The sequence below is a fragment of the Panonychus citri genome, unplaced genomic scaffold (genome assembly GCF_014898815.1).
Source record: "Panonychus citri isolate SS breed McGregor unplaced genomic scaffold, ASM1489881v1 Contig00143, whole genome shotgun sequence".
In the NCBI taxonomy this organism is placed as follows: domain Eukaryota; kingdom Metazoa; phylum Arthropoda; class Arachnida; order Trombidiformes; family Tetranychidae; genus Panonychus; species Panonychus citri.
Window position 1 is genome coordinate 548,574 of NW_026515548.1, and position 22,941 is coordinate 571,514.

Here is a 22,941-nt window from a genome sequence, read left to right on the forward strand (position 1 = left end):
TGAACTGTAGAACCCGTCACCAGGTCCACTTTTGTAGAGCACAGCCAAGTGTATCCAGAAAAAAGTGACACAAAACTCATTCACTGACCCCATAAACGAACCAACTACGAAAAAGCAGAAGAAAAAATACAAAATTTGATGACATTTGCAAGTCTTTCTTTCACTGAGTCAAACAAGAATCAGATTATTGCAAATTACTCTCAAAAGGTGAGATGAAAAAAGTAAATGATATGAGCGGATTAATATTTTCCATTTATCAAAATTTAGGCAAAAAACAAGAAAATTTATGAAAAAGGAAAACGTTGGCGCAAAAGTTAATCGTTTGTGAGCAAGAAAAGACAAGTTGACGAAAGTAACAGTGAAATAAATGCATTCGCTTGTTTTTTTGAATTTCGCTTCGATTATTGTCCTTGTCTATCATATTGTATTGACTTGGCTTGAGATCGACACGAAACATTTTGATCGGGAACAGAAAAACTCCTTTTTGATTTGTACTCGGTCCCATCTCTTTAATTTTTGATCTGTTTTTAATATAAATCGGCTTTACAAATAATTTAAATTGCTACGTGAATTTACAGTTACAGATCAACTTAATGTTTGCTGAAAAGCTTCAGAGTAATGAAGTTTGTGCTTAGTGAGCATATCAGAGACTGCGACCAGTTTTCTGAGTGTTGTCTGTTGCGAAAAAGAAAGTATAAAAATGGTTGAATATATTAATCAAAAATTAGAACGAAAACTTACTCGATTGTGACTAAGACTGTAGATTTCATCCTTATACAATTCACACAGTGAATGGACTGTTGCTAGTTCTCTAGCGGCATCTCCTCTTGGAATATCTTCTGGGTCAGGGCAATCATGGATACTCTGAATAGTGAGATAAATTTAATAAGCATCAAGATTGGATGTAACCATTTAAACTAACCGATAAATCATTGAGAAACTTGATCATTCGAGCTTTGTTTTTCAGAATAAACGGATTGACAACTTCCATCCATGGCTCCTGGATGAAGAAATTAATAAGCAAACGATTAGGTGAATGACAAACAAATAGAAAACAAAGTTAAAATCAAAATAAAATTTGGAAATTCGATCAAGATGAGATGTTAATGGTAATTAGAGGTACATGCAAATGATAACATGTACGAACCCTTTTGTTAGGAGGAATTACCTCTCCGAAGCGATCAGAGTGAATAAGATTCTGGTTTGTATTTAGGTTAGTAAATATTTAACAATAGATTAGTGCTTATCATCAAGATTAAGTGTTAGTTGTTGTATGGAAAGTTCGTTATTAGATTGGACAAGAACGCAAATTAATTCAATTTAATTTACCTTAACACCGAATTCAACCAGATTTGCCAAATTCTGTAAAGATTTGGCAATGAGAATAAGACTTCTTCCGGCTATTTCAGAAGGTGTTTCTGTGAACAAAAAGTGTATATTATAGAAAAAGACAATTCAACAAGATTGAGATTCCTTGTCTTCTTCTTCTTGGTTGGAAATTATCTTCTACTGAAAGTTTGTAAGAAAATCTATTCACTGAATTGGGATGAAAACACGAATTAGAAAGAAAATCTGAGTTAAAGTTTTCTTTCGATAAATTCATGTGTAAGCTTGACTTCATCTTTCACAGGAAGATGATGATTATTGATGAGAAAAAGACTGAGAAGAGGAAAAAGAAGATAAGGATGATCATCAAGATAGAATTTAATGAAATTTATCTATGCTGATGAGATAAAAGTTACCACTACGAACCATTTATAATGTTGAATACTCGTGGATTGAGAATAGCAGGACAAATAAGACGAAGAAAGATGAAACTTCTGCAAGAGATACCAAAATAGTGATGAATAATTTACGGTCGATTGATTATCAATAGAATGAAAAAATGGACTGATTGATGCTTACCCGACAACTTGTGTTTTAACATAATGATCATTAGGCCATTTAGCGGCAACGGCTCGCTGCAAACACCCACAAATGTATCTGAGTGTAGGTGGACAATAATCGACAGAACGGAATATTTTCTCAACAACATCATCAAGAAGCGATAATAGATGTTCAGCGTTGGCACACGCTTCTTGTAGACTGTCCAGTCGACTAGGATTGAGTTCACATGATTGTCGAGTCTCAAGAACTCGTTGCAAACTGTCTTTCAAGGCTTTCATTAGAAAAGTATGACACGTTACCCTCATGTATTGATCCATTAGAGTCGTTGTCAGAGAGTTCATGCGAAACAACGTCGATGTTTCGTTTTCTCTTTTAATTTCTCTTTCGATCATCGACTTGAGCAGAATAGCTTCTTTGGATTCGTGTTTGAAAACACGTAACAGCGCATTTCCTAATGGAGCACGGTCGCGGTGGCAAAACTCTTCTAAAACTGAGATAACTTCAAGATCTTCAGACATGAGCAACTCTTTCAAGGCATCATACTCGTGCAAAGGCATAATCAACTCGTGGACATAACGTATTCGTACTCTCAGTGAGCCCCATTCATTGTTCATCGGTGGACATATACCAGTCAATGGAAACCAATCTTCAATTTCAATGCCGTTATTGAGCTTATTTAACTCAACTAACATCTCGGCCACCTCCGTGTCCTTTGATCGTTTCCCTTTCGTGTAAAGATTGATTGAAAATGAATTCACATCACATGGTATGTCCTCGAGAATAAAATCCTCCTCCCAAATGGGATCGGGTGGACACTTGACTTGAGTTCGACAAACTTTCACTTGATTAAGTGATATGATACAGAATGGATGAGGGACTAGTTTGATAGGTAATCGATGAGCTTCTAATAAGGTAACGAACAGAGTTCGCACTTCTGTTGCATTAGATGCCAGAGATTGGCCTTTCATCATTTGTTGAACACAGAACGGTTTGATGGCTTGAACCCATTCCTGTTTAAGGGGAAAAATTAATTGCAAAATAATTAATAAACTTATTAACTGTAATTTACCTTCAACCAAAAAAGTTGATTACTAAGATTGGAGTATAAAAACAAGTTTACAAATGATATACAAGGCGATTCGTTTCGTTCTTGTTAATGAGTAACATCCTGCTTCGTGATGAAAAGGAAGCATAATGACAGAAAATAAAGTAAAATTGAAGAGAAACTGAATTAAGATACTGAATTTGATTCAGTTCTTTGCTTCTAGAAAAGTCATCGAAATGAATATAATAAATTAACTATGGTGAAAATGATATAATTGCTGAATGCAAGTTTATATCAAAAGTAATGTGTTGGGTGAGAGTTTGACCAAAACTGATTCGATGAAAATTGTTATCGTCAAGAGCAATAAGGAAACATGAGAGTCGACAAAGAAAAGAGAATCGAAATTATCAAAATAAGGTAAATAGATTTACCTGGAGGATTTCATAAGATGGTGCACATAAATAATAAACTGTACTCATACAGGGCAATGGTCTTTCGACTAATTGAAAGCAATTCGGCCGGTCGAATAAAGAATCGTGAGCAAGATATAAGAAACTGTAATTTAAGTCAACCAATCCCTTTGGTCTGGTTCGACGATCGTTCTCGTAATAATAAAGATGCTGTTCCTTAGAGTCCAAAACAAAAAAGTAGTTTTTCCATTTTTTACTCTTTGCGCCTGAAAGAAAAAAGAATTGTCATTAACATCGAGAATTTTCATCATTTTTCATTCATAACTTACTCTTCTTACTAAGGAAACCTCTCATTCGGACACTTTTATTTGTCTTGGACATTTCTCTGCTCTCTCTCAAGGTGACGTAAACATCTGACGATTTGTTTCCAATTTCTTGAGATTTTCTCGACACAACAGAGGCTTCTAAAGGAGATTTGAGAACAGGGTCCCCGAGGCGATATCCAGCAATTATCTGTTCATTTCGATACATAAGAACAATATCCTCTAGAGTCTCAAACATTCTGTTTCCCATTATGTATCTGGATCCTCGTTTCTCAATTCGAAATCGATGAATGGTATTACTCATATAGAAGAACAGGGAATAGTGACCTGGACTATTGTCACTATTTTTCACTAGAAAACTTCCAGATCCCACTAGAATGACAAGAGAAAAATGATTCTAATCTTGTTTAAATAACAAATTATTAATACTCACTTTTTCGTAACTTTTCAACTGCTTCGTCCTTACTGATCGACCCATGAAACCACGGATAGATATCATTGGGATCACTATTATCCTCCTATTATTCAATCAAGAAAATAATTAAAATAACAAGATCAAGTTGAACCTAAAATAACTAACAAGTTCTTCGACAAGTTGTTTGAAAACAAGTCCACTTTCTTGTGTTCTTTCAAGAGTACACCAAAGCCAACCGTCTCCTAGATCATTATGGACAGTGAAAATATCGCCTCTTGAAAAACTAAAGGTAAAAAATAGATTAGCCAATGAAGAAAATGTAAGTTGAATTGAAAACTATCGAAAGGAAGCAGATTTTGTCTTTAATTACCTTAATTCGTCAGTCTCAGGTAACTGTGAATACGGTAAAACAGCAATGACTCGTTTTTCTGCACGAAAAGGCTAAAAAAGATGAGATAACAATAGAATTTGCAATCAGAATGTGTGATGAAAAGTAAACTGATGGAAGAAAAAACCAAATTGTCGTGAGTGTTTGTGAAAATTTCTTCTACCTCTTTGGGTACAACTGGATGAAGAAGTCTTTCTTTTTTGAGTAAATCACAGAAACTGGTATAAAATCCAATCAAATGCCGAAGAGATGAGAATTGTCGACCACCAATGTAATAAGCACCGAAAAGCGATTTAATTTGGAAATGATTGATTCCAGATTCACCCGCATATGATAGTACAAAAAGTCCTTTTTTACGGTCACTTTCGCGAACCAGATAACTTCCAACTTTATCATTTCCAAGTAACAATTGTTCAGCTGTAGTACGATTCATCTTACGATGTAACCACCTATTAAAATGTCGAGAGTAAAAAGATAAACAAAAACAATGAGAAAAGAAGCTTTGAAGAAATTCAGAAAGAGAAGGGATTCCAATAAGAACCAAAGGAAATCAGGTTAAATCCTTTGCTCTATCATCTTATGGACATTGAATCCATGAGAAGATGATTATGATAAGCAAATGAGAAATAGCGCAATTTGCGTTTCAAGGGGTTAAACTAACGGTTTGAGAGTTATTAAGATGTGGAAAAGGATAAAGGAAAAGAAGATAATTCATACATAGCTTCAGGTGGAGAAAACGAGGCCATGTCAGTTCTATCGTCCACTTCATCTCCATCAAATGGATCAAACTCTTCATCGCCGGTAACATCATCAGAGAAATAGCTTTTAGGTCGATGATTTCCACAGAAACGATGATTATTTTGTGAAGAGTGGCGGTCAATCAACCGTCTATGGAAGTGATCACTCATCGTAGAGAAAAAGGCAAAGTAAATGAGGAATGAAAGAATAACAAGAGAGGCAAGAAGACAGAAGAAGAGAGACGAAGATGAAAACTAGAGAGAAAAAGAGAAATAGAAAACAAGCAAAGAAAAGAGATGAGATTATGAGAAAATGGTCAAAGATGAATAAGTGAGAGAGAAAAAAGAATCAATGAAAACGTTAACGAATTTCAATTAACATGGAAGAGAGAAATGAACAATGAGATATGAGAAATATCAACACACATTCACGGTTCCTCTTTTCCAGGTTCAGCCATTTTGAGATGATGGAAATGTGATGACATTTATTGGGAGAAAACAAAACAAGGTAACAAATTAAATGGTTAGACGATACGAGTGTTTGTCAGCTCAACATTTTCACTTGCAGCTCATTTTTTTCGGCTGATGGTTCCAGCTACAAATGAAAATGGACTGAAATGTTCATTTATTGTGTTTGTTTAAATTGAATTAGGTTGAGTTTTCACGTTTAAGGGTCACTGTGGAAGGAGAGGCCTGGAGGTCCTAAGACAGTCAAACGGTCACACAGTTAGTGTCAAGGCAGCTAATAACCTCTATCTTTACTAATCCCTTATTTTTACCGTTATGTGTGGACTGATTTGTACTTTCTATTACCAACAAGTGTAAAAAAATCATAAATTGTCCAATTAATGGACCAGTTCATCAGAACATCAGAAAACGTTGAGCTGACAAACATTCGTATCGTCGTCTTACCAGCTAAATCATAAATACTGACGATACACTTGGAAACAAGATTAGAGTAAATTAAAATAACTGATTATCAATCTCGTAATTTGCAAATCTCTGGAGACCAGAAAAGATAGTGAGATAGAAAGAAGAAAAATGTAAGAGGAACCATTGATCATGTTACCAATACAGAAAATGGTTCATGTAGAATGTGAGTATGCGTTTCCCAATAGCTCAAAGGAAAGTAATTGGCGATCAAGAAAATTATCGTGAAAAGGAATAGCAAACTTGCACCTTTGTCGATCCATTTTCATAATTATTAAGCTTTTCAATTGCACTTTCAGAGTAAACAACAATCGATGCATTAATTGTTATTCATCTGGAAGAAAAGAGAAGATGAATGTGAATGTGATGATAACACTTACCCAATTGTTTCTTCTCGGTTCCTAGACTCACAAGATCTGGTGGGGATGAAGTCGTTCACCAAGCTGGACAGACAAACTCGAACACATTATGACGTTGGTGGGTTTGGGTTGATGATGTAGATGAAATAGTAAAAATAATAAGAATAATAAACTAAAATTGAGGAGAAGATGAAAGAAAGATCTTGATCAAGATGAAGGTCCACTTGATGAGAAAACAATTTGGAAAAATGGACAATCTGTTGTCTTTTTTCAATCTTCTCCTACAATAGAATTGGTCACCAAACTAAAAGGAAGTATAATCTTAAATTGTTCGTAACAAAAATCAACAATAAATTAGAAATCAAACAAATACTGAAAAACATTGATTCTCAAGCCAATGAGCTCAAATCGTTTCTCTTTACCAGAGTTGTTCCGATCCGAAAAATGATCGATCAGATCGATTTGTGAGCAAGAAAAGTTGATCGATCTCAACTTTCAGAAAATCGATCACTAAAAAAACCACGTGACTTTCGATAAAAATTTAAAAGTCGAAAATTAATTCATAAAAGAGAACCGGCACAAATGATAAAATGTATATTCATCATGTATACTCTCATCGCAATGATCTTTCCGAATATCATATTATAAATTGTATTGACCCGATAAAAGTGAATATAATTTGTTTCGTTTTGTTTGATTGTTTGATTTAGGAAAAATAAATAAACTCTTTTAATTGACGTTAAGAAAATTCATTCACATCTCAGGTTTTTGAAAACGAGATCCTATTAAAATATTAAAATTCCCAAGATTCGAGCCATCTTAATTCTGTTAATGTGTGATTCGATTCAGCTCCTGGTTCAACTTTGGTTCCATAACTTAAAGGTGAGAAGAGGTAAAAACTATGAACAATTGATGAAACGACGACCCCATAAGAGATATGAAAAATGGTCTTCGCAAGGTGAGGCCAAATCAATTTAGGGACATTTCTGATAACGTAATCGACTACAACAGCTGATAACATGCTACTGAATATTAAAGCTGGAAAATAGTGATGAAAGTACAAAACTCGTCCCATTGCGAAAAACGGGAAATAGTGAAGAGCCCAACCGATGAGTAGCCAAACTGAAGCACTGGTCAGTTTCGAGTTTTGGTCTTTGATATCGGCTTTTTCGGTGCATCCGCGCTGTTCCCTCACGAGAACTACGACCTGGAGGATTAAATAGATCACCATGATAGCAATGTTTGCCCACCAGATGATTGGATTACCAAGAAGGTAAATTTTATATTCGTTTCCAGAGAAAAATTGTCCTCGATAATTAATCGGCCATTGCCAGGGCCTTGAAGTGACCTCCCCTTCCTTTGGTTTGAGTCCAGCGTTTCCTTGGAGCATAACTGCATGAGATTCGATCAATTTCTCGAGAAAAGAAGGAGCATATTCTCTGAAACTCGCATTCGGTAAACGCGGGAAAAAATTATCTTCGATATTCCAGACAGAATTTTTGTCAAGCACATTCGGTGAACAAGTAACTTCCATCTGTTCATAGCCCCATTTAGGTAATTGCTTCGAGTGAGAGTGAAGAGCACAACCTACAAAGTAATGTACCAATCGAAATTTACTGGTTATCGTCGACAAGATTTCTCCTTGTTTTCCTTTGTCGATCTCTACTCTCCAAACATCATTTGCATCGCCAACACCATTTTCCCCATAACAAGTGACTTGATAGTGTTTTTTGGTTACTGGTGCTCGTTCTCGATGGCCATGTAAATTTCGAGTTGTCACTTGGTGTTCTAAGCGAATCAGATCTCCGTGTTTAACAAGCTCGATTTCATCCTTTTCTGGATTCGGCTCTTTGTCATACTTTTTGACAATCCATTTGTTGTTTTCATCTTTATGTGAATAAGCGGTGACTTGTTGTTGTCTTGCTCCAACTCCATCAGGGTAAAGGTGCCAATGAGAGTGGAGATAACCACCGCCAGTGCGATGGTTTTTAAGAGTAATCACAGCTCCGTAGGCGACATGACGAGGCATTGATGTGTTGAACAATGAGCTACCTTCTAATTGCGATTGAAAGGCTGAACTGTAGAACCCGTCACCAGGTCCACTTTTGTAGAGCACAGCCAAGTGTATCCAGAAAAAAGTGACATAAATGGCGATCGGTAATAAGATTAAACCAAAGACACGAGCGATAAAATGCTTTCCAATTGCGACCATTGGTAAATCGCAATCTCCTAAGAGTTCCCAAAGCTCAAAGATCGTTCGTAACCCAACCAGAATGACAACAAAAAGGCCAACAAATTTGACGCTCATTGCACAGGCCAGAAAAGTGCCGGTCCAGATCAACCAAAACCACCAATAGAGACTAAATGGTTTATCTTTGCAAGAGCCAAATTTCACTGAGCCCATAAACGAACCAACTACGAAAAAGAGTAGAATTGGATCGAGTAAAATGTATTGTGACAATGTGAGAAAACCAATGTCGAAAGTAATTAAACCAGCGGCCAACATTGATGCACTTAATGATCTTGTCAATTCCCAAACGATTACAAATGAAAAAGGGATAATTAAAGCTCCAAGTGTAACACAGAAAAGTCTCATTCCAAGATAATGGTGATCACCATATTTGTCTCCTGGTTTATTAAAGGCAAAGGTTCCATTGTAACCTGTCAATTTACCTGATAAACCGATGAGCATCTAGATGAGAGTAATTAGAGAATAGAAATTAAAATCAATGATCAAAATTGATTCCAACAAGAGAAACCACTTACCTTACCGAGCGGTGGATGAACGTCAAAGAAAAAAGTGTTGTTTATGTAATAAGAACCCATTTTACCAAAATGTGTTTCATCCCAACTGATTAAAGAAAGGTTAAAGTTAAAATTAATTCTATTCAATCAATTAATCAACAACAAACAGAATCAATACTAACCATACATGATCAGGTTCCTCAATTTTATACAGTCTCGTAGTAAATGCAAGTAGAAAGGCCAAAAGAAGACAACATCTGAAGTTCATGGGTCCATTTTGATTTGTCGATGATTTCGTGGAATCCTGTTGATTATTGTCCTTTTTATTTCCACCCTTGTTCATGGTGAAGTCACTTGATTAAATAATTAACGGAAAGATTAATGGTCACATCGGAATAAAAGAAATTACCAAAACTCTGATGGTTGAAAATGTTGCCACTTTCAAGTGAATTCTGGTAACTGGTCCTACAAGGGCCAAGTCATCAAAGAACAAGAAACAATTCAGCAAATGAAAAGTGAGAGAACAAAATTCAAATATTTAACACCAATGAACAAAAAGAAAAGAACAATTTAATCAACAGAAAGAGAAAAAAATCTAAGCAATAAAATAATATTTTCTCCAGGAAGAGAAACAAACAACCAACAAGGAAAAAATTCTTTTCATTTGGTGATTGACAACAAACGGTGCATCCGCGCTGTTCCTCACGAGAACTACGACCTGGAGGATTAAATAGATCACCATGATAGCAATGTTTGCCCACCAGATGATTGGATTACCAAGAAGGTAAATTTTATATTCGTTTCCAGAGAAAATTGTCCTCGATAATTAATCGGCCATTGCAGGGTCTTGAAGTGACCCCTTCCTTTGGTTTGAGTCCAGCGTTTCCTGGAGCATAACTGCATGAGATTCGATCAATTTCTCGAGAAAAGAAGGAGCATATTCTCTGAAACTCGCATTCGGTAAACGTGGGAAAATTATCTTCGATATTCCAGACAGAATTTTGTCACACATTCGGTGAACAAGTAACTTCCATCTGTTCATAGCCCCATTTAGGTAATTGTTTGAGTGAGAGTGAGCACAACCTACAAAGTAATGTACCAATCGAAATTTACTGGTTATCGTCGACAAGATTTCTCCTTGTTTTCCTTTGTCGATCTCTACTCCAAACATCATTTGCATCGCCAACACCATTTTCCCATAACAAGTGACTTGATAGTGTTTTTTGTTACTGGTGCTCGTTCTCGATGGCCATGTAAATTCGAGTTGTCACTTGCGTTCCAAGCGAATCAGATCTCCGTGTTTAACAAGCTCGATTTCATCCTTTTCTGGATTCGGCCTTTGTCATACTTTTGACAATCCATTTGTTGTTTTCATCTTTATGTGAATAAGCGGTGACTTGTTGTTGTCTTGCTCCAACTCCATCAGGGTAAATGATGAGATAACCACCGCCAGTGCGATGGTTTTAAGAGTAATCACAGCCCCAGGCGACATGACGAGGCATTGATGTGTTGAACAATGAGCTACCTTCTAATTGCGATTGAAAGGCTGAACTGTAGAACCCGTCACCAGGTCCATTTGTAGAGCACAGCCAGTGTATCCAGAAAAAGTGACATAAATGGCGATCGGTAAAAGATTAAACCAAAGACACGAGCGATAAATGCTTTCCAATTGCGACCATTGGTAAATCGCTCCTAAGAGTTCCCAAAGCTCAAAGATCGTTCGTAACCCAACCAGAATGACAACAAAAGGCCAACAAATTTGACGCTCATTGCACAGGCCAGAAAAGTGCCGGTCCAGATCAACCAAAACCACCAATAGAGATAAATTCTTGCAAGAGCCAAATTTCACTGAGCCCATAAACGAACCAACTACGAAAAGAGTAGAATTGATCGAGTAAAATGTATTGTGACAATGTGAGAAAACCAATGTCGAAAGTAATTAAACAGCGGCCAACATTGATGCACTTAATGATCTTGTCAACCCCAAATTACAAATGAAAAAGGGATAATTAAAGCTCCAAGTGTAACACAGAAAAGTCTCATTCCAAGATAATGGTGATCACCATATTTGTCTCCTGGTTTATTAAAGGCAAAGGTTCCATTGTAACCTGTCAATTTACCTGATAAACCGATGAGCATCTAGATGAGAGTAATTAGAGAATAGAAATTAAAATCAATGATCAAAATTGATTCCAACAAGAGAAACCACTTACCTTACCGAGCGGTGGATGAACGTCAAAGAAAAAAGTGTTGTTTATGTAATAAGAACCCATTTTACCGAAATGTGTTTCATCCCAACTGATTAAAGAAAGGTTAAAGTTAAAATTAATTCTATTCAATCAATTAATCAAAAACAAACAGAATCAATACTAACCATACATGATCAGGTTCCTCAATTTTATACAGTCTCGTAGTAAATGCAAGTAGAAAAAAAAAGACAACATCTAAAGTTCATGGGTCCATTTTGATTTGTCGATGATTTCGTGGAATCCTGTTGATTATTGTCCTTTTCCACCCTTCTTGTTCATGGTGAAGTCACTTGATTAAATAATTAACGAGGAAAGATTAATGGTCACATCGGAAAAAAATTACCAAAACTCTGATGGTTGAAAATGTTGCCACTTTCAAGTGAATTCTGGTAACTGGTCCTACAAGGGCCAAGTCATCAAAGAACAAGAAACAATTCAGCAAATGAAAAGTGAGAGAACAAAATTCAAATATTTAACACCAATGAACAAAAAGAAAAGAACAATTTAATCAACAGAAAGAGAAAAAAATCTAAGCAATAAAATAATATTTTCTCCAGGAAGAGAAACAAACAACCAACAAGGAAAAAATTCTTTTCATTTGGTGATTGACAACAAAGAGAATCTCTTTTCGTTTTTTCCTGTTTTTTTCTCTTTGTTGATTTTTGAATTTTCTGTTGATTGTTTTTTTTAATTTGTTCTTTTCTTTTTCTCTAAATTTTGGTGTTTAATTTTTACGAAACAATCACAAGAAATGAGTTTTCTAAGAAAATATCAGTTGGTGAATCTTTTCCGTCCAGAGACTGACCGGACCTTTGTTATGGTCTATTGTTTATGTTTTAATAATCATTTTGAACCAATCAAAAAGTTAATTGTCTCGATTTCAATCATGTATCATGATAAATTCATTGGTGTTTTCAATGTGCTTCAGTATTTGTTTTATTACTAATTTATTATTGATCTCTTGTTGCCAACAATTTGAGATTATACTTCCTTTTAGTTTGGTGACCAATTCTATTGTAGGAGAAGATTGAAAAAAGACAACAGATTGTCCATTTTTCCAAATTGTTTTCTCATCAAGTGGACCTTCATCTTGATCAAGATCTTTCTTTCATCTTCTCCTCAATTTTAGTTTATTATTCTTATTATTTTTACTATTTCATCTACATCATCAACCCAAACCCACCAACGTCATAATGTATTCAATTAGATTATTTAACTTATTATTAATTGCCTTTCTTGGTGGTGTCGAGTTTGTCTGTCCAGCTTGGTCAACAACTTCATCTCCACCAGATTGTGAAATTAGATTATTTAACTTATTATTAATTGCCTTTCTTGGTGGTGTCGAGTTTGTCTGTCCAGCTTGGTCAACAACTTCATCTCCACCAGAACTTGTGAATCTTGGAGCCGAAAAGAAACAATTGGGTAAGTCATTTTTTACATTCATCTTCTCTTCCTTCCTCTTCACTGTCCAGCTTATTCCCATCTCTTTGCTTCCAAATGAATAACAATTAATGCATCGATTGTTGTTTACTCTGAAAGTGCAATTGAAAAGCTTAATAATTATGAAAATGGATCGACAAAGGTGCAAGTTTGCTATTCCTTTTCACGATAATTTTCTTGATCGCCAATTACTTTCCTTTGAGCTATTGGGAAACGCATACTCACATTCTACATGAACCATTTTCTGTATTGGTAACATGATCAATGGTTCCTCTTACATTTTTCTTCTTTCTATCTCACTATCTTTTCTGGTCTCCAGAGATTTGCAAATTACGAGATTGATAATCAGTTATTTTAATTTACTCTAATCTTGTTTCCAAGTGTATCGTCAGTATTTATGATTTAGCTTTTCGGGTTAGATTATTTATTCTTATATCAATAGTTTATCGTGTAAAAAATATAATCTTTGACTCGATCACACGATTCATCTTTGTCTTTCTGATTAGTCTCTAATGAGTTGATTTCTATTCTCAACAACAATGTTATCTTCAGTTTCCATCATCAGATCTCTCTCTCTCTCTCTCTCTCTCTCTCTCTCTCTTTCATTTTCATTCATAAATTATGAACAATAATTGCAAAGTCTATGATTTATTGAATGAAATCATGCTTATGGAACTTTTCAACGCTTAGCAGAGAATTCAGAATGTATTCCAAACGATGATCAGTTTACTGTTCCGCTATTTCGATAGTAATTAGATTACTATTAATTAGATTAAGAACCAAAAGTTTATAGGGACCATGAGATCTAAAAGTAACAAAATTTGGATCAACCAAACAAATATCAATTGATTCATAATCAGCTGTTAATCGATCAGTATTTGTAACATGATTGAATAAACAATAGACCATAACAAAGGTCCGGTCAGTCTCTGGATGGAAAAGATTCTGGTGTTTTCTCAATTAACTCGTATTTTAATGTATATTTAATGGTTCTAAAAATCATTGAACATGCAAAATGAATCAATGGTCTTGAAATGTTGCCTTCTCTTGCGGTTAATAATCAAAATTTGCCAATCACCGGATTTGAAGTATTTTGATAATTTTGAATTAAATTGAAATGAATTAACACTGAAAACTAACCGATCTTATAATTTTCACTTATTGTGGTGCATTCATTTATTACCTTTTCTCTCCTTTTCTCTCCTTCTCTTATCCAATATATTTGAATAGTTTCGTGACTAGAATTTAATCATTACTTTTCATCTTTCTCTTGACAGCGGTTTCAGAATCTGGTTCCCCTCCACGAGATGTTCAAGCAAGAGCTCTAAGCTATACAACGGTTGTAGTAGATTGGGAGAGACCGGAACAGCCCTTAGGACAGATATCAGGATATCGTGTTTACTTTACATCTAATCCGTCCCTTCCTTTATCTTTATGGGAATATCTCGATGTTGATGATAGTCAATTGACAACAATAAGTGAACTTCAACGTGAAACCATTTATACCATTCGTGTCTCTGCGATAACAACATCTCGTGGTGAAGGTCCTCTCTCATCACCAGTTCAAGTCAAAACGAAACAGGGTGTTCCTAACCAACCTTCTGGTTTACAAGCTGTAGCTTTAGGTCCTCATTCAATCAAATTAACATGGAAGAAAGCACAAAATGTCGGTGAAAATATCCAAAACTATGACATCTATTGGAATGACACATTCGAAAACAATGAGGGTAAACAGACCATTCCAGACTCTGACACTTATATCATTGAAAATCTTTATCCTGACACTTTATACTACATTTGGATTGCGGCTCGATCGAATGCTGGAGATGGGGCAGCAACTCCTCCGATTGCTGTTCGGACTGAGCTATTTGGTAAGATTTTTTTATTTCTCGCAACACAAATCACTTATATTGACAATTTCTCTTTTCCTAACAATATTCGACTAATTATTACTAATATATTCGTAAAGTTTAGTTATCTTATTTAAACAAAAGGGTTATTCAGATTGAGTTTCTTCAAGTTAATACACAGGCTAAATCGATTTTTTTTCTGGGTCAACTTATTTGCTTGCAATGGAATCGCTTCAGATGAATTTAGATCAACGGGCTTGCATTTAAATATTTTTTCTTTAGCTTCTATTTGCTTAAACTCAAAATCGCTTCTAACAATTTCAGATGATAAAATCACAATTATTTCACCATTGCATTCATGTTTGATGAAATTTATCGTTGATTTCATGTTGAATCAATTTTTGAACTTCTATTTATCTTTAACACCTCAAAAATGACATTTCTCATCACAATCATCACACGTATTTATATTTACCATTATCGTCATCACTATATTTATTCAATTATTTTATCTTTATTTCTTATTTGTTTACTAAACGGCACAATCATCATCATTATTATCACCTTTCATTATTATTTCATATTCATTTTTTGTTTGCTTATTCATCATAAATTTTTATCTTTTTATTTTATTTTCCGTTGAATTGGTGTTATTATTATTTCAGGCGCCCCACCACAAGAAGTGCACGGTCAAGTAGTTGATTCCCGTACCCTAAAAATTTCCTGGAAACCACCACCCCCTACCCCTGAGATGCCCATTGGTAATATAACATATTACAAAGTGATTGTAACCCAAGTCAACGAGGATTCTAGTGATATCAGTGAAAATAATATTGACACCGATGACAACAAAAACACCAACTCCGATAAAGTTAACCTTGGTTCCACTAACGAGGATCCATCAAACACCTCAAATCTCAATACAACTTTCAACAGTCCGAATTCAACGAACTACTCTTATCCCAATGTGACCAATAGCTCAACGGGTAACATTGAGTTTACTACACAAGGACCAGATAATAATTCATTTATTATTGAGAATCTAGAAGAATGGACTTCCTATTCAATTAAGGTTCTAGCGGGAACTTCCATGGGTGAAGGCCCAGCATCTAAACCTATCATACTACGCACTGAAGAGGCTGGTATGTTATATCAAATCGTCAATATCTCTCGTCAATCGATCATAAATCGTATTAACTTTCGAGTTCCAAACTTTCTAACTAAATTCTTCTCTGGTTAAAATATTTGTCTATTGTCTCTCTTTTAACTGTCTCTTGTTTCTCATTCTTCATCTTCTAAACAAATCATCCAACTAACAAACTCACACTCAACCTATTTAATCAGTGATATGGTGATCAACTCATTTGTCTTCGTCATCAAGTATTCGTCCATGTAAAAACTCTTGTTCTCCTTTTGTCTACCTCATCTCTTATGCATTAGTGATAATATCTAGTTAATTGTTTACATTTTTCGACATTTATTGTCTCTTCAATCGTTTACAAACTTTAGACTCAGTTAATTAGTTACTATCATTTATAAGAATCATAATTCATGATTAACGAAAATTCTCTAATCAATTACTATAAATTATCGTTACCAAAACGAGCAAAACATGAATATTATTACAAACCTTTAAGCTTTAGTCGAACTTTTATTTTCGTCATGAATTAACCAATTTCTTAATGGAACACATATCAAATCATTCTTCTCATCGTTTGAATGTCAAGATGCCAAATCGATTTTAAACCTTTCTCCCATTTCCGTCAATTAATCTCACTTTCGCCATCATATTTGTCTATTTCTCTAACACCATCTCATAATCAATTTATCGTCTTCCTTTCCATGTACTCTCCTTGTTGTCCTTGTCTCTCTGCTTGTTTACATTTATAATTTATTTTGCCTGCTTAAAGCATGTTCTCAAAGCTTATACAAATCACTCAGTATGATTAATCTAAACACTAACACGATTCATTGTCCATTGTCTAAATTATCCGTCTCTGTTCCAGGTCAATTAACAAAACATCGAATCTAATCATTTCAATTAATGTAGTTAACTCATAAATGTTTCAAGGCTAATCTAAAATCAAAGGAAATTCAAATAACATCTTATTCGCACATTATTTCATATTGTTGATTAGTGTTGAATGTTTTGATTTGCTAATATCTTTCTAATCAGTTTCTCAATCATTAAGTGAAATCAGTTTATCTATTATTTACCTCACAAATGATCAACGTAGTTACAACCAAATCTATCAATTCAACACCATTCATCAGTGATGATTATAATGATGTGATTCTCCTTAATGATTTTATCTTTCTTTTTGCAGTTAATTTCTTTTTCCCGTTAAAATGTCTTCTAATAATTACTTTTTCCTTTTTATTTTCATGTGTTTATTTATAATTAAAGTTCCAGGTGAGCCTAGAGACGTAAAAGCCGTAGCAATTAACAGCACTGCCATACGTGTTGAATGGAATCCACCTTCCAACATTGATCAACATGGTGTTCGTCGTGGTTATCAAATTTATGTTCATGAAATGAGTTCCGGAAACAGAGAAGAATTTCTTAATGATCCAATTAAATTCGATGTTCTTGATCCAAATGCTAAAGAGTTTAATGTGACATCGCTACAACCCGACACTTCATACAATATCCAAGTTGCGGCGATAACTCGTAAAGGCGATGGAACTCGAAGCAAAGCCTATAAAGTTACCACTTTAGGTGGTGTTCCAACCAAACCGGACATTTTAATAAGGTTAATGAGTGACGAACCACAAATGACCATTGAGGTTCAATGGACTCGACCAAAGCATACATATGGAGCTTTATTAGGTTATCGATTGAAATATGGTAGAGCAATCGACACGAATCTAGATGAGATTGAAATTAATCCTCAAGAGCAAAGTAAGATCATCAAAGATTTAGATCGTGGTATCAAATATGTTTTTCGTCTTGCTGGTAAAAGTAGTATGGGCTGGGGCCAAGAAGCGATAGCTTATATTGAAACTCCTGAAGGAGCTCCTGGAGCTCCACCTCAGAATATTTCTTATCGGTTACAAACACCAACCACTGTTGTGATAACTTGGGACTCACCTGCACCAGAATACAGAAATGGTCGAATCACCAATTATGGTTTACATTTCCAAAAGCCTGTCGACAGTTCACCTGAAGAACGATTTACCAATGAAACCCGAATGGTTTTCAGCTCACTTTCTGAAAATGCAGAATACACGTGTAAAATCAGAGCCTTTACATCTAAGGGTCCAGGGCCTTGGAGTAATCGTATTCTCATTCACACTCCAGGTGATGTTCCTCCCGCGCCAATTAATGTTCAAGCTATGGCAACAACTGAAAAGTCAGTTGAAGTTTGGTGGGACCAGATGCCTTTCTTTGCTGATATTTTGGGATACACAGTACTTTATACACAAACTACTGCCGTTGAAGATATTGACTTTTGGTACAATAAAACAGTTGTTCTTACCTGGTCAGTTGAGTTGACCGGACTTAAGCCTAATGCAATGTATGCTATTCGAGTAGCTGCTTATACCAGTGCAGGTTTAGGCCGTCTTTCAGAGTTGATCACAGTTCGAACTACTCCCGTCGATGTTCCCATAAGCCTACGTGCTTATTATGTTACCACGCACACCATGAGCTTATCATGGAGACAGCCTACAAAATTGAATCCCGTTGGATACAAGATTACATATGAAGCTCACAAAGAGTTTTATGATAGCCTTAGTATGCTCAAAACTTTAACAATTCCACCATCAGACATTAGAGTTAATGCCAGTATCACTCAATACACGATTGAAAATCTAATGCCTTTCACGAGTTACCAAGTCAATGTTACCGCATTACCTGCTGATGGTACTTATCGATCTCCAGCTCGTAAAACTGTTACGACCGCGATGGCAGCTCCTAAGCCTATGGTTAAACCGGATTCAATTAATGTTTTGAATAACGAAATTAATGTTATACTACCTCAAGCATCCGAAGAATATGGTCCGATCAGTCATTATTTTCTTGTAGTTGTTCCCTCGCAATTCGCTACCAAAGATCCAGATTTATATTCTATCGAAGAACTTACAAGTACACCAATGGAAAATTTAGGTCCATATATTGCAGCTAAATTCGCAAGACGAGCGGTTTATAATCAATTGCTCTTGGTGATGGAAAAAGTACCTTGGTTATCGAAACAGAAGACTCAAGCCAAATGTTTTTTATAAGATATTTGTTCGAGCAATTGTAGATGCTCCTCACAAGGTAAGAGTTGAAAAGAGTTTTGTTATTACCGCTAATTAATTGATCAATAATATTAATTTGATATTTTTTCATCTCCTTTCAGAATCTTTTCACCAGTAGCCCTTTTTCATTAGCTTTGAGTATAAACGCACCTCTTGAGGCAAGTTACAGGCCAACAATTAAAAAAACAGTTAGTGCGGGACCAAATATCGCCCAAATGTCACCAAGTATTGATGGACAAAAATTCCTTGGTATTGTTGCTATTGTAATGATCACAATGATTTTAATTATTATCGTTGTTGTTTTGGTTTACATCAATCGACGTCGTCAAATGCTCAAGGCTTGTAACATGGATACCACCCTGAAACTTTTAATGAACACTTCCGATCCTCGAGATACTGTTTCTCATCCATCAGATCCCGTTGAGATGCGACGTATCACTTATCAAACAGCAGGAATGATCAATCATCCTCCTATACCAATTTCTGAGCTTGCTAATCACATGGAAAGACTTAGAGCAGATGAGAATCTCTTGTTCTCCCAAGAATATGAGTCAATTGAACCTGGTCAACAATTTACTTGGGAAAATTCAAACATGGAAATAAACAAACCTAAGAATCGTTATGCAAATGTAATTGCATATGATCATAGTCGAGTTGTCCTTCAAACGCTAGATGGTATTCCTGGATCAGATTATGTCAATGCAAATTATTGTGATGGTTATCGCAAGCAAAATGCTTACATCGCTACTCAAGGACCTTTGCCTGATACCATTGGAGATTTTTGGAGAATGATTTGGGAACAGAAAAGTTATTCTATTGTTATGATGACAAAGCTAGAGGAGCGAACGCGAGTCAAGTGTGACCAATACTGGCCATCCAGAGGAACTGAAAATTATGGTGTCATGCAAGTTACATTAGTTAATGTAGAAGAGCTTGCTTATTATTGTATACGAACATTTACTCTACAAAGATATGGCTACATGGAATCGCGCGAGGTTAAACAATTTCAGTTTACCGCTTGGCCAGATCATGGAGTTCCTGATCATCCGACACCATTTTTGATGTTCTTGAGACGAATCAAAATAATTAACCCACTTGATGCTGGACCAATGATCGTTCATTGTAGCGCTGGTGTTGGTCGAAGTGGTTGTTTCATCGTAATCGATTCAATGTTGGAACGACTCAAGTATGAAAATTCTGTTGATATTTATGGAAATGTAACCGTTTTGAGAGCTCAACGTAATTATATGGTTCAAACGGAAGATCAATATATTTTCATTTATGACGCGGTGCTAGAAGCTGTCATTGCTGGTCACAACGAAATTTCAATTCGAAATCTTTACAACCATGTGCAAATGCTATTACAAGTTGTACCTGGTGACAGTATTACTGGAATGGAACTAGAATTCAAGAAAATTGCATCCATGAAAACTCCAGCAAGCAAATTTATCAGTGCCAATCTCCCTTGTAACAAATTTAAAAATCGTTTAATGAATATCTTACCTTATGAAAATAATCGGGTATTCCTTCAGCCATTGAGAGCAGTCGAAGGCTCAGATTATATCAATGCAAGTTTCCTCGATGGTTATCGTTACAGGTCGGCTTATATCGCCACCCAAGGACCTATTCCAGAAACGACTGAGGATTTCTGGCGTATGTTGTGGGAACATAATTCCAACATAATTGTGATACTTACTAAGGTTAAAGAGATGGGCAGAGATAAGTGTCACCATTACTGGCCTTCAGAACGATCTCAAAGATATTTATACTTTGTAGTTGATCCAATTACTGAGTACAATATGCCTCAGTATATACTACGAGAATTTAAAGTAACTGATGCAAGGGTAAGAGATAAAGAAATATGTAAAAATTACTCAATCTAATTCATTTCTTAATTTGGTCTTTCAGGATGGACAATCTCGTACGATTCGTCAGTTTCATTTCGTTGAGTGGCCAGAACAAGGGGTACCTAAGTCAGGGGATGGTTTTATAGATTTTATTACTCAAGTTCATAAAACCAAAGAGCAATTTGGTCAAGAAGGACCGATAACAGTTCATTGCAGGTAAATATTCAATTACATAACTAAAGTTATCATTGTAATCACCATCCGAGTAACTCAGCGAGAAATTCAAATCTTAGGAAACGTGATGTTGGTAATATGTTACTATATAGTATGTACACCATTTGATTGCATGTGAAACAGATCAAATAATCAATATAAAAGCTCAATGATTTGCTATGACTGAGAAAATGTAAACATTGAAAAATTGAGCAGTTCAAATGAGTTAATTAGATGGTGATGGTGATTTTGTTTACAAAATAAAAATTGTTTGATTAATCTGGTATTACTACTCTAATTGCTTTGATTTAACTAACTTAATGTTCATCTCTCTAATTCTAGTGCTGGAGTCGGAAGAACTGGTGTTTTTATAGCTTTAAGCATAGTCTTAGATAGAATACAGAACGAATTAGTCATTGATCTATTCCAGACTGTTCGAACTCTTCGTACCCAAAGACCAGGAATGGTCCAAACTGAAGATCAATATCAGTTCTGTTATCGTGCCGCTTTGGAATATATCAGCACTTTTGACTATGCAACATGATCATTTTCGATGTTTTTGTGAAAGAAAAAGTTTAATTAATTTACCTGAGCTTAATCGTCACATAATCAATATGACATACACTGAGCCCAAATCTCGTCATCAACATGTATAAATCTCACTAGTCATAATACTTTTATTTGGTGGGTCCGTCGAATGTCAGATCCATTTATCTCATCAAAATGAACACTAAATGACGTTCCATATTGGAGAAAGTAAAGGTAAACGTTTATCCAAAGACCTAAGATCTAATTAAATTTCATATTCTAATGCTAAATTTTATTTTATTTCAGTTTCTTTTGTATCAACTCCTTTCGCATCTCAACATCAAAGACTGTCTTTGCGAGGGTCTGGTCTTAAGCCGGGACTTTTGGGTGATCAGAATAGCCTCCGGGCATACCTAGCGAAAGAAGTTTGCGTGGTAGTGTGTTTGAAATTGTTGGTGTGCAATTTGATATTAATTATGTGAGTCCGGAGGTTAGCCTGGTGCCCTTATCACCCCAACTACAATTAAAAGCAAAATTTGATTTTGGATTTGAATTTCTCTCAAATTAATACTTGTAAACTAAACTATTCCCTCAAATCGAAGGCACTTATTTGGACTCAGATCTTAACTGAACAGATACTTAATTGTAAAAAATTTCTATTTGATGTACACTATTTTCTAATTTTTCCAAAAACTGACAAATTGTAATTGTCAATATTGAAAATCTTGACAACTTCTCAATAAAAAGATTGCGTTTTTAACGATTAGCTTAATGTTTTACACTTGCCGTCTAAACTAAAGTTCTGAGATCACTTATGCTTCCAATATGTAACAATTAATAGTTAAAATTTTAATTGGAATTTAAGATTTAATCAAATGACTTTGATTAATTGTTATCTTTTAAGCTAATGAATTCGATTGTCACGTCAATCATTGATTGGGAGTAAGTAGTTATTCCGTTTAACCTAATTATCTGAACTAATGCTAATCAAATTAATCAAAATAAAAGGAAAAACTTTCTGATAGTTGATTAGAAATTATTAAGAGAAACTAATTGAATATAATCAATGATTACTTTAAATTAACCCAATCAAGAATTGAATGAATGAAAAAAATTGATTAAGATTGATTACAAACTCATAAAAGTAATTAACAAATCACTGTGACCATCAATAGTTTTAACTAATACTTGGATAACTTAATTAACCAAATGAACAATCAAGCTGCTATCAAATTGATTAATTAACTAGAAAAAAAGAAAGTAATAATTAGCATCCAGTTTACTAATGAGATCTATTGATATTATTTTCAAGAATCACAATCAAACGTTAAAC

At 35.0% G+C, this 22,941-nt stretch overlaps 3 protein-coding genes and 1 pseudogene across 5 annotated transcripts; 1 reads left to right on the top strand and 3 right to left on the bottom strand.

Moving 5' to 3' along the window:
* Positions 1–5: 5 nt before the first annotated feature.
* LOC128396118 (ras GTPase-activating protein 1-like) lies at positions 6–6,654 on the bottom strand. 3 transcript variants are annotated; one of them, XM_053356644.1, is made up of 15 exons: positions 6,516–6,654; positions 5,186–5,460; positions 4,632–4,917; positions 4,451–4,521; positions 4,246–4,363; positions 4,099–4,183; positions 3,672–4,037; positions 3,364–3,608; positions 1,906–2,897; positions 1,753–1,820; positions 1,330–1,418; positions 1,148–1,198; positions 923–1,000; positions 742–864; positions 6–104 (listed from the first exon to the last, which is right to left on the bottom strand). In XM_053356644.1, exons 2-15 carry the CDS (start codon positions 5,374–5,376, stop codon positions 81–83), a joined length of 2,787 nt encoding a protein of 928 aa, XP_053212619.1. In that variant the 5' UTR covers positions 5,377–5,460; positions 6,516–6,654; the 3' UTR covers positions 6–80. The 3 variants fall into 3 exon arrangements, with proteins under 3 accessions (XP_053212619.1, XP_053212617.1, XP_053212618.1); XM_053356642.1 differs by having other exon boundaries at positions 6–675; XM_053356643.1 differs by lacking the exon at positions 1,148–1,198 and having other exon boundaries at positions 6–675.
* Positions 6,655–6,733: 79 nt separating this feature from the next.
* Positions 6,734–9,886, bottom strand: LOC128396121 (protein O-mannosyl-transferase 2-like). Its single transcript, XM_053356647.1, has 3 exons — positions 9,422–9,886; positions 9,261–9,345; positions 6,734–9,186 (listed from the first exon to the last, which is right to left on the bottom strand). Exons 1-3 carry the CDS (start codon positions 9,580–9,582, stop codon positions 7,288–7,290), a joined length of 2,145 nt encoding a protein of 714 aa, XP_053212622.1. The 5' UTR covers positions 9,583–9,886; the 3' UTR covers positions 6,734–7,287.
* On the bottom strand, positions 9,590–11,767 carry LOC128396244 (protein O-mannosyl-transferase 2-like; annotated as a pseudogene).
* A 914-nt stretch (positions 11,768–12,681) lies between these two features.
* On the top strand, positions 12,682–22,394 carry LOC128396246 (tyrosine-protein phosphatase Lar-like). The gene is given in 9 exon segments (XM_053356802.1): positions 12,682–12,910; positions 14,206–14,799; positions 15,444–15,920; positions 17,186–18,959; positions 18,961–19,039; positions 19,122–20,864; positions 20,929–21,083; positions 21,423–21,842; positions 21,915–22,394. Coding segments are annotated over 8 exon segments (5,253 nt in total). The 3' UTR covers positions 21,625–21,842; positions 21,915–22,394.
* The last annotated feature ends 547 nt before the right edge of the window (positions 22,395–22,941 follow it).

Bases quoted from the DNA above. Each gene is read 5' to 3' on its own strand.
- LOC128396121 (XM_053356647.1), bottom strand. From the start codon at position 9,582: ATGAACAAGGGTGGAAATAAAAAGGACAATAATCAACAGGATTCCACG. The intron at 9,346-9,421 runs GTTAGTATTGAT...TTCTTTAATCAG, and splicing joins GAGGAACCTGATCATGTATG to TTGGGATGAAACACATTTTG. The intron at 9,187-9,260 runs GTAAGTGGTTTC...ACTCTCATCTAG, and splicing joins TTCATCCACCGCTCGGTAAG to ATGCTCATCGGTTTATCAGG.
- LOC128396118 (XM_053356642.1), bottom strand. From the start codon at position 5,376: ATGAGTGATCACTTCCATAGACGGTTGATTGACCGCCACTCTTCACAA. The intron at 4,522-4,631 runs GTAGAAGAAATT...CATCTTTTTTAG, and splicing joins ATCCAGTTGTACCCAAAGAG to CCTTTTCGTGCAGAAAAACG. The intron at 1,821-1,905 runs GTAAGCATCAAT...TATCTCTTGCAG, and splicing joins GTTAAAACACAAGTTGTCGG to AAGTTTCATCTTTCTTCGTC.